This window comes from Nomascus leucogenys, chromosome 14 (assembly GCF_006542625.1).
Source record: "Nomascus leucogenys isolate Asia chromosome 14, Asia_NLE_v1, whole genome shotgun sequence".
NCBI classification, from domain to species: domain Eukaryota; kingdom Metazoa; phylum Chordata; class Mammalia; order Primates; family Hylobatidae; genus Nomascus; species Nomascus leucogenys.
The window spans coordinates 46,358,134-46,375,155 of record NC_044394.1 but is presented as its reverse complement, the minus strand read 5'-3'; the positions used below and the strand labels follow the sequence as shown (position 1 = coordinate 46,375,155).

Sequence of the window (17,022 nt, the reverse complement as noted above, 5' to 3'; positions counted from 1 at the left end):
TTCACCATGTTGGCCAGCCTGGTCTTGAATTCCTGATCTCGTGATCCACCTGCCTCGGCCTCCCAAAGTGCTGGGATTATAGGCGTGAGCCACCGTGCCTGCCTGAACACTTAAGTGGTCAGCCTCGTGCATCTGTTTTTTGATGGGTCCTATTCTTTATTTTACTTATTTTTTCTAGGTTTACTGAGGCATAATTGACAAATAAAAGTAGTATATGTTTAAGTGTACAACGTGATGTTTTGACATATGCATACCTTGTGAAATGATGACCACAACGAGCTAACTAGCATATCCATGGTGTGTATCCTGACATCTGTCAATACCCTGCCCTGGCAGCAGGGCATCTGCCTCCGTCACGGTCTCCCTGTGATTCTGATTCCTATCTTTGGAGAAGCTCTGGATTCCAGGCACAGCGGGAATGCTGAAAGGTCCTTGTGGACAATAGCTATTCTTCTTGGCTCTGTCGCTTCCCTTCACTGGGTGCAGGTGACTGGGGGGGGTGTCCCCAAATGCTGCCCAGCGCTGACATGCTCTGCCTCTGGGATTTCAATCCAGGTGGGGCCCTGAGTGACCTGGCTCTGGGGCTCAGGGGTATGGAGGAGGGGGGATATAGGTAAGGAGTTTAAATTTCCAAATCTGTGAAATGGGAATAAATACTGACTGATCATGCCAGCTGCTGTGGGATTAGGGGGGTGGACTCCCTGCGAGGCTCTGGGCATCTGGGGGTTCCACCTTTCCCACATGGCAGGCTTTCTGGGGTGCTGCACACTGTTCAGTTTGTGAAATTTCCTGGAGCCCTGTGCTTGTGATAGTGAACATTTCTATATGTGTACTAAAATAAAAGCTTGTGAAAGTGCAGTGACCTTTTCCTCCTTCCGGAGATACACAGGGGGTGCCCCAGGGTCTCAGGCAGCTTTCCCCATGTCTAAGCACAGGCCGGGGTGGGAAAGGGGGTCTCCCTCGCTGGAGGAATAGGTCTATACCTGGGCTGGGGCCTCAGCGGGGCCTGGAGCAACTTTCTGCGATGTTTCTCTGCCCCCTGGTGGCAGGAAGGAACCTCAGAAGAGCCACACTCCCAAGCGGGCCCCTCCTGTCTTTCACCCACTACAGCCAGGAAGGGGACTGGGCTGGGGTGGGAACCACAGGTAGGCATCGGAGGGGCTGCCAGTAGACCTGGTTTGGGCGGGGCTGCCGGTAGAGCTGGTTGGGGCGGGGCTGCAGGTGGAGCTGGTTGGGGTGGGGCTGCAGGTGGAGGTGGTTGGGGCGGGGCTGCAGGTGGAGGTGGTTGGGGCGGGGCTGCAGGTGGAGCTGGTTGGGGCGGGGCTGCAGGTGGAGGTGGTTGGGGCGGGGCTGCAGGTGGAGCTGGTTGGGGCGGGGCTGCAGGTGGAGCTGGTTGGGCGGGGCTGCAGGTGGAGCTGGTTGGGGCGGGGCTGCAGGTGGAGGTGGTTGGGGCGGGGCTGCAGGTGGAGGCGGTTGAGGGGAGCAAGGTGGGAGGTGGAGCAGCTGCTATTTAAGAGGGGGTGGTGGTGCTGGTTCTGCAATTAGGTTACTGTGTCTTGCTGGGACTTAGTCTTGTTTGCTGAAGGGGCAGCAGGGCTCTACCATGGAGGGTGTAGGGGGCCTCTGGCCTTGGGTGCTGGGTCTGCTCTCCTTGCCAGGTAAGCTGGCTGTCTGTCCCTCCTGCTGCTGACTCCAGCCTGGAGAAAGCTGGGGAGAGGCCAGAAGGTTGTGGCTGGAGTCTGCAGGGATTGTAGCTGAGCTCAGTGGCTCAGAGCACAGAGCTCTCCAGGGTTATTCTAGAAGTCAGCTCCTGGGGGCCAAGGGGAGGCCTCCTGAAGGCCCTGGAAGCAGAGGGCCTGCCTGGCAGAAGATAGGTGTTGTGCCCCAGGCCTACTTGTCTTGGGGTGGGGGTAGGCTGTAAGTCCCCACTCCAGCCTGGTCAGGCAGGGGGTCGTCCTGGCTGAGCCCATTGTCCAAGAGCCTGGGCTGAGAGAGAGTCATAGAGTGGGGTCTGAGGCTGGCCCTGCCCGTCACGGGCATCAGAACCTGAGGTCTGTCCTGCCTCCTTCCTTCCTGCCCTTCCTTTACCTCATAGGTGGGGCACGTGCCCTTTTGGTCCCCCTAAGGGAGCTCCTTCCCTGAGGTCATCTAGACCTTGGCACCAGTTGGGGTTGAGCAGGGAGGTTGGGAAGGCTCCTTGGCTTTGTGCTGGAGCCTACTCTTCCTAGGGACTGAATCCTACGGTCTGATCCCCCACACTCACCCCATGTCCTGCTGTCTGGTCTCACCGGTGGGTGTTCCAGGCATCTGTGTATGCCCCTGTCTGTCTGGACCAGGTGTGATCCTAGGAGCACCCCTGGCCTCCAGCTGCCCAGGAGCCTGTGATACCAGCTTCCCAGACGGCCTCACCCCTGAGGGAACCCAGGCCTCCGGGGACAAGGACATTCCTGCAATTAACCAAGGTGAGGGCACTACATCTTCTCACGGCCTGGAGGGGCACGGCGTTATGTAGTGTGAAAACCACACTGAACACTCAGAAATGCAGAGCCTGGGAGGAAATGGACCAGCTTACACTGGGCGCTAAGTGGTTTTTAAGAGATGGAGTGGCGTTGCTATGTTGCCCAGGCTGGTCTTGAACTCCTGGCCTTAAGTGATCTTCCTGCCTCTGCCTCCTGAGCAGCTGGGACTACAGGTGTGAATGGGTGGAAATTCTATGGGCAATTGCTTAAGTCTACTTTTTCTTTTTGTATCTTTCTTAGTGGATTGTTACTTTTATAAGAAAAACTAAGCTCTTAAATGGCCTGGGTGTGGAGCTAAGTGGTTAGTCGACGTTTGAGATTGTCAGCCACCCTGTGCAGCACTGTCTGCAGGTGTGATTAAGAAGTCTGAGGCTCAGCCGGGCGCGGTGGCTCACGCCTGTAATCCCAGGACTTTGGGAGGCTGAGGCGGGTGGATCATGAGATCAGGAGATCGAGACCATCCTGGCTAACACACTGAAACCCCGTCTCTACCAAAAACACAAAAATTAGCTGGGCGTGGTGGCGGGCGCCTGTAGTCCCAACTACTCAGGAGGCTGAGGCGGGAGAATGGCATGAACCTGGGAGGCAGAGCTTGCAGTGAGCTGAGATCGTGCCACTGCACTCCAGCCTGGGCGACAGAGCATCTCACACACGCACACACACAAAAAACAAAAAAGTCAGGCTCAGGGTCTTGCCGTCTGGGGATGTCAGCTGAGAAATGAGGGTGTATAAATAGTCGGAACAAAGCCAGTCAAAATGGAGACTGGAGTTCAGATGTTAGAGCAATGAGGGCTGAAGCACTCAGGGTTGAAGCAATGAGGGCTGAACAGGGGGCAACCTTGCCCTAAGGGTGGGTGAGATCCTACCAGATGTGGTAGCCACTGTGTGATCTGCTCCCTTCTTCCTCCGTGAGCTGACTTGGGGGCCCAGCACCAGCTGAGCATTCAGCCCCAAGCACCATCCCACCCCTGGACCACCGTGAGTGGTCTGCAGGTAACCAGAACCAATGGAGAAAACTCCCAAATGCTGGTGACCCCAACAACTATCCTATCACCTACAGTGAGGCTGTCTCATAAAGGCTGTCCATGCCTCACCCAGTGCTTTCCTGGGAAGCACCTGCCCATCTCCAGCCACTGTGAATATGGCTAATGCTGCACAGCTGTCTGCCTCCCAAAACTGGCCCTTGGCCAAAAGGAGCTGCCTCAGCCAGAGATGCCTGGGGCCTACTCCCTTGTCTGCCTGAGGTGGCCCACTGTGACTTCTAAGGGACAGGAGTCTGGCCCCTGCCTAAAGGTGGTACAAGTCAGCGGTGCCATTTGTGGTCTGGAGCGCCCATGGGATCTGGCTGAGGCTGTGCCTGGATTCTTCCCTGCCTTCTATCCTGCTTCCCTCACTCCCTCTGTGAGTCACTTGTGGGAGACCTGGCTCAGGGAGAGATGAGAAGCAGAGGGGCTAAGGGGAGAGGGGCTTGCGAGAGCCGGTATTTGCCTGCCTCTGATGGTGGAACAAATTTGTGGAACAAAATTGCCACCTTAAGGGGCCCGAATATAACAGATGGGTGGGGAATAGATGGGGGATGAGGTGGGCGGGAGACCCCAGGTCCTGTTCTGAGGAGTGTGGCTCAGGCTGGAAGAAACCGCTGCTTCCTGACAGCAGGGACCTGGGCTTGGGACTGGATTGCGTAGGTCATGGGCTGTGTTTGAGCAGGGGAAGGATGCAGTCCAGCTGAGAAGCCTCGCACACTCAGGGACTGTGTGACTTCCCTGAGGCCACACAGGCTCAGTGCTCAGGGAACCTCTAGCTCCACAGTCAGGAGAGGGACAGACTCCAAGCCTCAGACTCCTTTGTCTTTGTCCCCCAGCCCCCTCACACCTGCAGACAGTCCCGCACAGGGTGGCTGACATTCTCAAACATCGACTAATGACTTAACTAAACACCCAGGCTCGGAGAGCCGATGACCTATACTTTTATCAGGCCATTTAAGAACTTATAAAAGTAACAATCCACTAGGAAAGACACAAGAATAGACTTAAGGAGGGACTTGCTTGGCCTGTCCCATGAGTCAGTGTTCTGGGGGACATGGGCCAACATGTCCTTCCTCCTTTCCCAGGGCTCATCCCGGAAGAAACCCCAGAGAGCAGCTTCCTCATCGAGGGGGACATCGTCCGGCCAGTGAGTGCACACACTGACGTGTGTGGGTGCGGATAAGCCCTCAGCTGGTGACAGGCCCTCTGAGCCCACCCTGGATGTCACGGGGCCTGATGTGTGAGGGACGCACATAGCTTGGTAGATGCCTCTTTTTGTCAAGGTCAGAGCGACTGTTCTGTTAGGAAATAGGAATAAGCCAGCCCGAATGCTAAGGGAGGCTGGTATCTGAAGTGCTGGCACAGTCGGCCTGAGAGGGCTTCCTGAAGGAGGAGGTTTGAACACTTGACCCAGCTTGGTACCCTGCCCAGGGGAGGTGCTCAGCACTTGGGAGGTGCTCAGATAAAGGAAGAGATGAGCAAGAGTTGGCAGAGTGGCCGGTGGCGAATAAAGGGCCTGGTGGCAGTGGCGACCTAGGGATGGTGGAACAAGGAGTGATGTTGAGCCTGACCATCTTGGCTGTGGTCGAGGGGTCACATCTGAAGGGAGAAGGTTGCTGGGGATTGGGGTGCCTTGCTAGCAGAAAAGGGAACACTGTGCCCAGGACAGCAGTGATGTGTTTTAGGCAACTGCGAATGGCAGAAGGCTCCTGAATAGGACAGTGACCCAGAGGAAGGCAAGACTGTCCTGTTGGAGGCCACCACTGACGGCACAGCCTCTGGCTGGGTAGGAGAGCCAGAGGCTGGCCCAAGGCTGCCCGGGAACTCCGGGGCCAGGGCAGACCCTCCGGGTTATGCAGTGAGTGCTCGGGGAGGTGGTGTGCAACCACCCAGAGCAGAATCAAATGCCTCCAGCTGATGGCACAGGCACGCTGGGGTGCTGTGGAGCCTGGGTGCCGAAGGGCTCTGGTTGCTGGAGAGCAGAAGAGAGTGGCCGAGGCCAGGGTGCTGCCTCACTTTCACTCCGTATAGGCTCTGTTCCCATGATTGTCCCACGTTCAGGGAAGCCTGGTGGCTGTTCCCCTCTGGAAGGGGCACTGCCAACATGCTGGGGTGGGGCTGCTGGCCCAAGCCCTTCTGCTCCAGGGCACCCTGGGGTGCTGGGCCTCCTAGCCAACATCCTCAGGGACTAATCTCTTGTTTACTTGAGATTGAAATTCTTTCGTCATAGGCCAAGGGACTGTCTTGTGCATCAAGGTTCATGTAGCTGGCCCGTTGCCTTCCACAGCTCTGTCCCGTCTCTAATGGTCCCCCATTCCCATGCACACAGGTCCTGACTCCCACATCTTTGGGGTTCTGGTGCCCTGGGGTGTGGTACCTTTGGGGCACAAAGCTTGGGTGGCCTCTGTCCCCAGGGGTTGAACTGCTGCTCTCTCCTCAGAGTCCCTTCCGCCTGCTGTCAGCAACCAGCAACAAGTGGCCCACGGGTGGTGGTGGTGTCGTGGAGGTCCCCTTCCTGCTCTCCAGCAAGTATGGTGAGTGAGCATGGCGGCCTCCCTCCCTGCCTCAGCCCCTTCTTCCTAATGCGGCAGAGGTGTTCCTCTCTTCCCTTTTCCTCTTACACCACCACATCCCCTCCACCTCCCTACCCGAAGAACCTGTCCGTAGAAGCCCTTCTGTTCCTGAAGGTCTCCTGAGTAGGGAGGGTTAAAATCCTGGGAGAGCTGATGGGAAAGTATGCCTAGGGGGATCTGGTTCCCCTTGAGACCATGCGGTGCAGAGGACAGTGACCTACCCAAGGCCACACAGCCAGGATCTGTCTGGGGCCCAGCTTCTTCCTGGCACCACTAGGCTGCCCTTTCTTGATGCTGTTTTGGGAGAGTGAGTTCAGAGCTCTGCTCCCAGACCCTCATGTAGAGCTCAAAGACCACCAGGGCTCTGGGCGCTCAGCCAGGTGGTGTCTTCCAGATGAGCCCAGCCGCCAGGTCATCCTGGAGGCTCTTGCGGAGTTTGAACATTCCACGTGCGTCAGGTTTGTCCCCTACGAGGGCCAGAGAGACTTCATTTCCATCATCCCCATGTATGGGTAAGTACTGGGGCCAGGACGCGTATCTCAGCTCGCTTCTGCATTCAGCCCGGAATTAACTTGTCCATTGTCTAAAATGTATTTCTAGACAATGGCCCCTCTGGGCCCATCCTCCAGGGCTCAGTCCCCCTGCCCACCCTGAGGGGTCTGCCCGGTGTGAGCTGGACCTCCAGGGCAGAAGGTGGGAAAGGGATGGGAATGGTGCTACACCCTCCATGTACAAAGCCCTCCTCTCCCAGGGGACTTCATGGGGTGGTGAGGAGGGGAGGTTTTGCGGGGCAGACAGTGCGTGAGTCACTGAGTCCTGGCAAGTCCTCTAACTTCTGAGCCTCTTCTGTCCCCTCTGGGGTGTGAGTGGTGGCGATACCTGCTTCCTAGCTTGTCAGGGGCCTGAGGCAATGTGTGTGAAAGCCTTGGCTCAGGGCTGCCCAGGAGGGTGTGCTCACTTAGTGAGCTGCTTCTGTCCTCTGTGTTCATATATCAGTTTCTGCCACTTCCCTGCAGCCCAGGCTGGTGATGGGGGTCCGGTATGGCCATTTCACAGAAGTCCAGGCAGTAAAGGGGCTTGGAGAACGGTGAATCTGAGACTAGAGCCCAGAGTGGGGCCTGCCTTTTGGGAGTTTGCCTATCTTGTGTTGTGTGGGGAGGGAGAGCCCAGGTCTGTATGTCTGGAGGGATCTGGGCTGGCGCTCACCCCACTTGCTCTCATCACCCTGCAGGTGCTTCTCGAGTGTGGGGCGCAGTGGAGGGATGCAGGTGGTCTCCCTGGCGCCCACTTGTCTCCAGAAGGGCCGGGGCATTGTCCTTCATGAGCTCATGCATGTGCTGGGCTTCTGGCACGAGCACGCGCGGGCCGACCGGGACCGCTATATCCGTGTCAACTGGAACGAGATCCTCCCAGGTGAGCCAGGCCACAGACAGGACAGGCTGGTGCCGGGGAGGGGACAGCAGGGCTTGGGCCCAAGTCGCCTGGTCCCCATGGGTGAGGCTATCCATCCTCCCCACCACCTGCCTGCTTCCTTTGGGGAAGGTGGGGGTCTCGCTTCTCTCTGGGACCTGGAGGTGATCCAGCTGCTGTTCTGGGCCCCAGGCCTTCCTCCGCCCACCTGTAGTTGTGCCTGAGCTAGGGCGCCACCACCTGCTTTGTCTCGCTTCTCATCCCTGACACTGTCCTCTCCCTGGGGATAGGGCAGGCAGTGCCCATGATACCTGCTTGTTGAGTACTCTAGCAGCGGTCTCATGTACCAGACACCACCACCGTGGGCTGGGGCTGTGTGCCAGCTTGGGGAGCTGAGCCAAAGTGGAACCCTAAGGTAGCAGGCTGCACAAGCCAAGTGCTGGGCCACGGGCTGAGGGCAGCACTGTGGAGCTGGGACATGTGCCAGTGGTGCCAGTGAGCAGGTAGAAGAAACGCAGACTATGGCCATGGGAGACTGGAGGCTGGAGGCAGGTGGGCTGTGGTTCCTGTGCTGGCAGCAGCAGCTGGGTGGCGCCGGGGATCAGATCCTGGTGATGGCGGGGTCTCTCCCATTGTGGGCTTGATGGTCTGGTTCAGGAGGCAGGAAGAGCCCCACGAGGGAGCGGCAGAGGAGGTTTGGGTGGGAGTCTGGCTTAGGGGTTGGAGCGGGAAGGCCTCTGGCAGGTGGAGGGCATCTAGCATGAGACCTTTCACTGCTGTCGTGTTAGCCAGGTGAGGCAGCCAGGGAAGCTGCCTGGGCCCAGGGACCTTCCCAGGCCTCAAACACCGCTTTCTCAGTGGCTCTCAGCAAACACGAGTCACAGAGAAAGGGGTGACTGGGGCACGTGGGTAGCACCTCACAAAGGGAGGGGATGGATATTGAATCAGACCAGGCTGGGGAGGTAGTGAGGGGGGTGACAAGTGACTCTGTACCCTGAAAACAGACTGATGCTTCCCAATGCTCGTGGAACAGTTGTGAAAGTTTACCCTGATAATTTCGTGATATACCATGAAATGCCATGAAAACCTGCAACTCTGAAAGTAGACCAATGTAAACATTCTGATCACGATATAAAGTAGAAACCGATACATCAAAACCAAAAGCTTCTCCTATTCAGAAATTGAAAAAAACAACAAAACTTTCTTTCAGCTCTGGAGTTAAAGTACAGCAATTCTAAAACAAAAATCATGAAAGACTATACAAGAACCAATGGTTCGCTGCTAAAGCAATGCTCAGAAAAAACGTGTAGACTTACGTATCAGTAAACAGAACAAATTGAGCATGTCGGCCCAAGTTAAATGAAAGCAGGAGGGAATTTTAAAAGGCAAAAGCAGAAATTGAGTTGGAAAACAGCACTAATAATTATTCCTAATGATAAAATAGGCTAAAACACCAGTCCCCCAGTGGAAAAAATGAGAACATATTTGTTCTCATTTAGGTTAAGATGTTCTCATTAGGTTAACATGTACAGAAACTGCTAGGGCAGACACATTAATAACAGTAATTAACTGTTGTGGGGCGGGGAGGTGGGAACTCAGGAAGCAGGGGATGGAATAGACTTTTACTACATCTCAATATTTGACTGTTGAACCAAATGAATATACTACTTATCCAAAGATATGTTTAATGAATTTTTAAAAAAAGAAGAGCTCGAGAGGCAGCTATGTTAGGCAGGTGGTGAGGTATGAAGGTGCTGGAGCGCTGATTTGCTCCATGGAGAGGAAGCTGCTGTGACTGAGGTGGCGTGTATGTGTGGCTGGCTGGGTTTGGGAGGACTAGGGGAGCAATCCCTTTGAAGGCCTGGGGGACCTGAGTGAGGGGGAGATGGGCTCCAAATCTGGGGAAGTGTTGTGGCCTGACACAGGAAGAACAGGTGGGCCTGTGACTGGGGACTAGGGCATCACCACTGCAGATGACAGCGTGGCAGCTTTTTAAAGCTGGGTCAAGGAATAGACATTTCATCTGGGGTGGGAGGGGCATCTGAGACCCTGAGCAGTGTGTGACCCGTGGCAGCTGTGGGTTATGCAGAGACCAGCCCCGTACAGGGTGAATATCCAAGGAGGAAGGATGGGTGGAGAGAACTGCTAGGAGGTGATAGTTGGCCAGCCATGGGGTCCCTGTGCCTCCACCTCAACTAGTACAGGTTGGGGCTCCTCCCAGGGCTGGGGAGAGTGGGACTGGTACCAGAAGCAGCATGGTGGCTGCGGGCTCAGCCCCTCAGCTTGGGTGAGTTATGAGCTCCCGGAAGACTCTCCAGCCATTGCCCGCCCTTTGTTGCCTGCCCTCTGTTGCCTGCCCTCTTTATATGTCAGTAGGTTATATTGTTTTTGTATTTTTAGGCTTTGAAATCAACTTCATCAAGTCTCGGAGCAGCAACATGCTGACGCCCTATGACTACTCCTCTGTGATGCACTATGGGAGGTGAGGACCCTGCCTTCTTCTCCTCTGCTTCCCCCAGCCTCTCCCGTGGTGGTCTGGGCTCAGGGGTCTCCCGCTGGGTTCCAGGCTCGCCTTCAGCCGGCGTGGGCTGCCCACCATCACACCACTTTGGGCCCCCAGTGTCCACATCGGCCAGCGATGGAACCTGAGTGCCTCGGACATCACCCGGGTCCTCAAACTCTACGGCTGCAGCCCAAGTGGCCCCAGGCCCCGTGGGAGAGGTGAGTGGCATGGCAGGAAGGTGACTTGAACCTGGAAAAGGCACCTGTGCTCTAATGGTGTCAGGGAGGGTGACACGGAGGGAGATGAGTTTGCAGGGGGAGCAGGGTGAGATCACGGGGACTTGCCACGACGACGCAGAACAAGCACTTGAGGAAAGTTAACACTCACTATGACTCAACTCTAACCAAAGAGGAATAGGGCTCACTTGCTTAGCCTAGATAATAAACATCTACCAAAAACCTAGAACAAAAGTTAAAGGTAAAACATTAAAACTGGGACCAAGACAAGTTTTCCCACCATTGTCCCATCTCTACTCCACATTGTGTGGCAGTGGAGGTCCTGGGCACTGAGGTAGAGCCAAAGAAACTAAGGGTCCGAAGATTGGAAAGGAAGCAAAAAAATCGTTCATAATAGATGATTACCTGTATTGAAAGCAACAATCTACAAAGAAGTTATTAGAACTAATAAGAATTAGAAAAGGTAAATACAGTTAATATAAAAATCGTATTTCTGTGCACCCAGTTAGAAAACACAATTGTTAGTAAACATACCATTATAATAGCAATCATAAAGGTCCCAAGGAATAAATCTGACAGCTGTATCAAACATTTGAGGAAAAATGAACCTTTATTAAAATCATTAAATAATACTTAGAGAGAAATCTGTTATTGAAAGGAAGGCAATGTTATAAAAATTCAGTCTTCCCAAATTAATCTATAAATTCCCACTCAAAATAATTTTGATCTTGACAGAGTGTTTTTTTTGTTTTGTTTTTTGTTGTTTTAAAGATGGAGTCTCACTCTGTCACCAAGGCTGGAGTGCAGTGGCACAATCTTGGCTCACTGCAGCCTCTGCCTCCGAGGTTCAAGTGATTCTTGTGCCTCAGTCTCCTGAGTAGCTGGGCTTACAGGTGTGTGCCACCACACCCAGCTAATTTTTGTATTTTTAGCGGAGACAGGGTTTCACCAGGTTGGCCAAGCTGGTCTCGAACTCCTGACCGCAAGTGATACGCCTGCCTTGGCCTCCCAATTGACAGGGTGATTATAAAGTTTTTATATGAAAACATGAAAGGTCAATAATAGCCAAGACATCCCTGAAGGAAAAACTAAAAAGACTTGCCCTAGCAGATGTTAGTCATCTAGTTCATGAAACGTCTTTACATAAATGCATAGCACTGGAGCAAGGCTAGACAACTGCCTGCTAGAACAGAATCAAATTTAGAAACAGATCCCATTCAGAAGCAGAGCCTTGATGAAGGGCCATTGATGGTCACTAGGGAAGGACAGTTAAGTTACTTAGTTGTCTTAGAGCCATTTAGCATCTATTTAAAAATTCCTAACTCATATCATGTGCAAATAACTCTGCATGCATGAAAGACACATGTAATAAAAACTTTAACACGTTTAGGAAAAAAATAGTAAGATCTCTTCATGACCTTGGGATAGGGAAGGATCACTTAAATGAGATACAGCACTAATTGTAAAACTAGAAAGATTCATAAATTCAACTACATTAATTATAACTTTGTCCAAAGGCACCAAAAAGAAAGTGAAAATACAGGTTACAAATGAAGTTTTTTTTTTTTTTTTTTTTTTTTTTTTTTTTTTTTTTTTTTTTTTTTTTTTTTTTTGAGACAGTTTCACTCTTTTTGCCCAGGCTGGAGTGCAATGGTACGATCTTGGCTCACTGCAACTTCTGCCTCCCGGGTTCAAGTGATTCTCCTGCCTCAGCCTCCCTTGTAGCTGGGATTATAGTCACGTACCACCACGCCCAGCTAATTTTGTATTTTTAGTAGAGATGGGGTTTCGCCATGTTGGCTAGGCTGGTCTTGAGCTCATGACCTCAGGTGATCCCCCTGCCTCAGCCTCCCAAAGTGCTGGGATTACATGTGTGAGCCACTGTGCCTGGCCCCAATATATTTTTTTGCAACACATAATTTGTATACAAAATACATAAAGAGCTACACATTAATACAAGAACAAACCAGCTGAGTATGATGGCTTATGCCTGTAATCACAGCACTTTGGGAGGCTGAGGTGGGTGGATCGCTTGAGCTTAGGAGTTCAAGACCAGCCTGGACAACATAGTGAGACCCCATCTCTTAAAAAAAATACAAAAGTTAGTGGGATAGTGGTGTGCACCTGTGGTCCCACCTACTCAGGGAGGCTGAGGCAGAAGAATCACTTGAACCTGGGAGGCAGAGGTTTCAGTGAGCCAAGATCGTGCCACTGCACTCCAGTCTGGGTAACAGAGCCAGACTCTGTCTCAAAAAAAAAAAAAAAAAAAAAAAAAAATCAAATAGAAAAATGGGAAGAGACTTAACAGACATCTCGGAGACCAAATGGGAAACACACTAAAGATGCTCAACCTCAGTAATTGAGGAAATGCAAATGAAGACTATAATACCATTCTATAGCCACTAAACTAGACACTTTAAAGCCCAATAATACCAAATACTGGTAAGGATATAGAGTGATGAATGGAAATGCTAGACCCTACTGATAGGAATATAAGGGGCCGCAACCACTTTGGAAAACAATTTGACATCCTGGAAGGTTGAAGTGTACATAACCCCTGACCCAGATTCTACTCCTGGGTCCTCTTGCATGCAAATTGCCCTCTCCCTCCCCTCACTACCTGCTTCTGCCTCCAGCCCCAGGTAATTACTAACCTACTTTGCCTCTCTGGATTTGCCTGGACATTTCCCATAAGTGGAATCACAACACATAGCCTCTTGTGTCTGTCTTCTTAATGTTTTCAAGGTTCATCCATGTTGTAGCATGTATCAATAACATCACTGAATAACATTCCGTTGGATAGATATGCCATACTTAGTCACCAGCTGAGGGACACTTGGGTTTTTACTTTGCAGCTATTATGAGTAGAGCTACTATGGACATTTATGTACAAGATTTTGTGTCAACATGTCATTTCTTTTGAGTATACAGCTAGGAATGGAATTGCTAGGTCCTACGATAACTCCATGTTTAACTGCTAAGGTTTTTTTTTTTTTTTTTTTTTTTTTTGAGATGGAGTCTCACTCTGTCGCCCAGGCTGGAGTGCAATGATGCAATCTTGCCTCATTGCAACCTCCACCTCCAGGGTTCAAGCAATTCTCCTGCCTCAGCCTCCCAAGTAGCTGGGACTACAGGTATGTGCCACCATGCCCGGCTAATTTTTGTATTTTTAGTAGAGACGGGGTTTCACCATGTTGGTCAGGCTGGTCTCGAACTCCTGACCTCATGATCCACCCGTCTCGGCCTCCCAAAGTGCTAGGATTACAGGCGGAGGCACAACGCCTGGCTGTTGCTAAGATATTTTCAAGTGGATGCACCATTTTTATTCCCACCAGCGATATACGAGGGTTCTGATTTCTCTCATTCTTGCTGACACTTGTTATCTATCATTTTGATTAGAACCATCCTAGTGAGTATGAAGTAGTATCTCATTGTAGTTCTGCGTTACATTTCCCTAGTAACTAATGATGAACATCTTTTAATGTGCTTGTTGGTCATCTGTATCTTTGGAGAATGTTCATATCCTCTGTCTGTTTTTCTTCAATTGGGTTGTCTCTTCTGAGTTGTAAGAGTTCTTTATATGTTCTAGACACATGTCCCTCATCAGATGTTGCCCTTAAATATTTCATCACATCCTGTGTTTTTTGTTTTTCCCACTTTTTAATGATGTCCTTTGAACACCAGGATCTTAAATTTGGAAGTCCAACTGACCAATTTTGTCACTCCTTTTTGGTGTCTATGATGCCTTTGCCTAACCCAAGGTCATGGAGATTTGCTCCTGTTTCCATGTAAGTCTTAGTTTCAGGTTTTACATTTAAGTATATGACCCATTTGGAGTGAACCCTTGAACAGGGTGTAAGGAAGGGGTCCAACTTCATTCTTCACGTAACTAGCCAGTTGTTCCAGCACCATTCTTTCCCCTACACTTTTTTACTGTATTAAATATCTTCTAAAAAAAAAAGTCCCTAAAGAATAGATGTAGTGAGAAATCTGTATGTAATTTCTTTTGTTGAGATGGAGTCTTGTGCGCCTCAGCCTCCCGAGTAGCTAGGATTAGAGGTGAGCACCACCATGCTGGCTACATTTTGTATTTTTGGTAGAGACAGGGTTTTACCATGTTGGCCAGGCTGGTCTTGAACTCCCGACCTCTAGCGATCCACCTGCCTCAGCCTCCCAAAGTCCTGGGATTACAGATGTGAGCCACCATCTTGGCCTTGTATGTAATTTTTCTAGAGGTTTGACTACCATGACTAGGGAATTGGGAGGTGGTGGAAAGGCCTGTGGTCAAGGGATGGGTCTATCAAGATGGTGAGCATGGGAGTACATTCAGATGCTGGAACCATGACCTGCTGGAGGAGAGGGGTGGATACAGCGGGGAGAAAGGACACCCAGAATGTTTGGAAAAAGGCTGCACATGGTGGGAGCTGAGGCATTTCCTTGGATCTAGTGGGAAGGAAGAAGACAGGAATAGACCTAAGTCTGCAGGAGGATCTTGATGTACGGATGCTGGGGACTCTGTTACCTAAGGAGAGGTGAGGCCACCAGAGGTAGGCAGAAGGGGTTGGAAACAAAGCAGAAGATGTGCCTCCGCTGACTGGAGAGCAGGAGACACCTGGTAGAGATGGGGGATGCCAGCACTCCAGGGCTGGGTCTGGCAGCAGGTGTGATGGCAGGGGAAGGTGGTTGAGGCTGCCTCTGAGGGGGTGACTGCCATGGGGGCTGTGGAGCCTATGTAGGTGGGATTGATCTGAAGTGGGGAGGGCTGGTGTAGGAAGATGCTGGGTCTGGGGAGTGTCTGCAGAGCCGCGCTACCTCAGTGTGCACAGGTGGAGGGGGTACTGTGGAGGGTGGCCCCCAGGAATGGGCTGCAATGGTGGCAGCTCCTTGTGCTGACCAGGTCTGGAGGGAGGTGTGGGCTGTGAGGCTAACAGGACCTGGTAGAAGATCGCCAGTTGAAATGTAGGAGTGAGGATTTGGTCAGGGTCAGCTGAGGGAAGAGGCTCCTGGTGAAGCCCTTGCTGCGTGCGCAGGAGGAACTGGGATGGGAGGCAGTGCTGAGGGGCTGGGGCCAGCCAGAGAACATGGGCTTGAATGAGGAAGAGTGCTCACAAAGAGGTGGGGTACAGTTGTAGTCTGGCATGACAGTGAAGAACAAGGAAACCCCAACCTAGCTCCTGGCACGGTGCAGGGTTTAGATGTGGCCATTAAGTGCAGGAACGGTTCTAGGGGAGGTCTTGGGTTCGGGGTGAGTGGTAGGGTATGGCTGCGGGCAGAGCAGCCTGGGTGAAGGGTCCGGAAGGCGGGCGCTTTGGTGCTGGGTCAGGCAACTTAACTGTCCCAGCGGTCTCGGGTGTGAATGGGGCAGTGGTGGAAGCCTGAGTGGCCTGACATTCTGATGGTGACTTCAGGGGCCAGGCAGGGAAGAGATGGGATGGCTTCATTGTCCTGGTCTCTCGTAGTGTGGGAATCTGGGTCTTGGAGGCACTAGGCAGTGGCATGGGTGGGCACCACTCCCATGAGCTGGGCTCTTCGTCCCCGTGAGTGACACTAAAGCCAGCTCTGGCTCCGCACAGCTGGGCCACATGTCATCCTACAGTTCAGAGGCTCCACCTCCTGTCTTTCCTGTTGCAGGGTCCCATGCCCACAGCACTGATAGGAGCCCCGCTCCGGCCTCTCTATCCCTGCAGCAGCTTCTGGAGGCACTGTCGGCAGAATCCAGGAGCCCTGACCTCAGCGGTTCCAGTGCGGGAGGCCAGCCTGCTCCTGCAGGGCCTGGGGAGAGCCCACCTGGGTGGGAGTCCCCTGCCCTGAAAAAGCTCAGTGCAGAGGCCTCGGCAAGGCAGCCTCAGACCCTGGCTTCCTCCCCAAGGTCAAGGCCTGGAGCAGGTGCCCCCGGTGTTGCTCAGGAGCAGTCCTGGCTGGCTGGAGTGTCCACCGAGCCCACAGTCCCATCTTCAGAAGCAGGAATCCAGCCAGTCCCTGTCCAGGGAAGCCCAGCTCTGCCAGGGGGCTGTGTACCTGGAAATCATTTCAAGGGGAGGTCCAAAGATTAAGCCTGTGGCCTCTCTCCCCAAGTAGGGAGGGCATCCTCTGCCCAGTGGAGCTGGGTCGTCTACCTCTTGGCTCCTCTGGGCCACACCACTGTCTTCCAGCCTCAACCTACCACCCCATCTCAGAGGGCCGGGCCTCTTCCCCTCTCTTCACTGTGTTCCCCTAAGGGCTCCTAGGGCCAGGAGTTCTTCTAGCTCTGCCATAGGGGAAGGCAGGCCTGGCTCTGCCTGCTCTTGACTTTTGCCCCAGCCCCGGAGGATGCTGGGAATGGGAGGTGACATTCTCCAGAGACAGGTCCTGGAAGGGGTGGGGAAGAGGTAGGTTCCAGTCCCACAGAACCCTGGAATCCCTCCTGTGCCTGAGGCCCTGCCCCCCAGCATGGACTAATGGTGTCCCTATCTCTCCCTCGGGGCAGCCCTGTGGCTGGGACCCTGGGAACAGCCTCCCATCCCACCCAACATGCCCAAGTGTGGGGGATGTTCTGCAGCGGTGTAGCCTCTAGCCCTTCTCTCCAGGAGGCTTTGAGAGCCCAACTCATACCCCTGCAGAGCAGGAAGGTGCTAGGTCAAGGGCTGCCACCATCGGGGAGAAGAGAAAGAAGTGAGGCCCCACCGGATTGCACAATGGGAACCTCAGCTGGCCCCTGAACAGAGGACTCAGTCATCTCCACCCCAGACCGCTATTCCCTGGAGCTCAGCCAGGCGC

At 53.0% G+C, this 17,022-nt stretch overlaps 1 protein-coding gene across 1 annotated transcript; it reads left to right on the top strand.

Annotated features, from left to right (window-relative positions):
• The first annotated feature begins 1,603 nt into the window (after positions 1–1,603).
• On the top strand, positions 1,604–16,319 carry ASTL (astacin like metalloendopeptidase). Its single transcript, XM_030827848.1, has 9 exons — positions 1,604–1,658; positions 2,337–2,462; positions 4,630–4,691; positions 5,985–6,078; positions 6,512–6,629; positions 7,349–7,530; positions 9,928–10,009; positions 10,094–10,248; positions 15,898–16,319. The coding sequence occupies exons 1-9, from the start codon at positions 1,604–1,606 to the stop codon at positions 16,317–16,319; spliced, it is 1,296 nt and encodes a 431-aa protein (XP_030683708.1).
• The last annotated feature ends 703 nt before the right edge of the window (positions 16,320–17,022 follow it).

Bases quoted from the DNA above. Each gene is read 5' to 3' on its own strand.
- ASTL (XM_030827848.1), top strand. From the start codon at position 1,604: ATGGAGGGTGTAGGGGGCCTCTGGCCTTGGGTGCTGGGTCTGCTCTCC. The intron at 6,630-7,348 runs GTAAGTACTGGG...ATCACCCTGCAG, and splicing joins TCCATCATCCCCATGTATGG to GTGCTTCTCGAGTGTGGGGC. The intron at 10,249-15,897 runs GTGAGTGGCATG...TTCCTGTTGCAG, and splicing joins CCCCAGGCCCCGTGGGAGAG to GGTCCCATGCCCACAGCACT.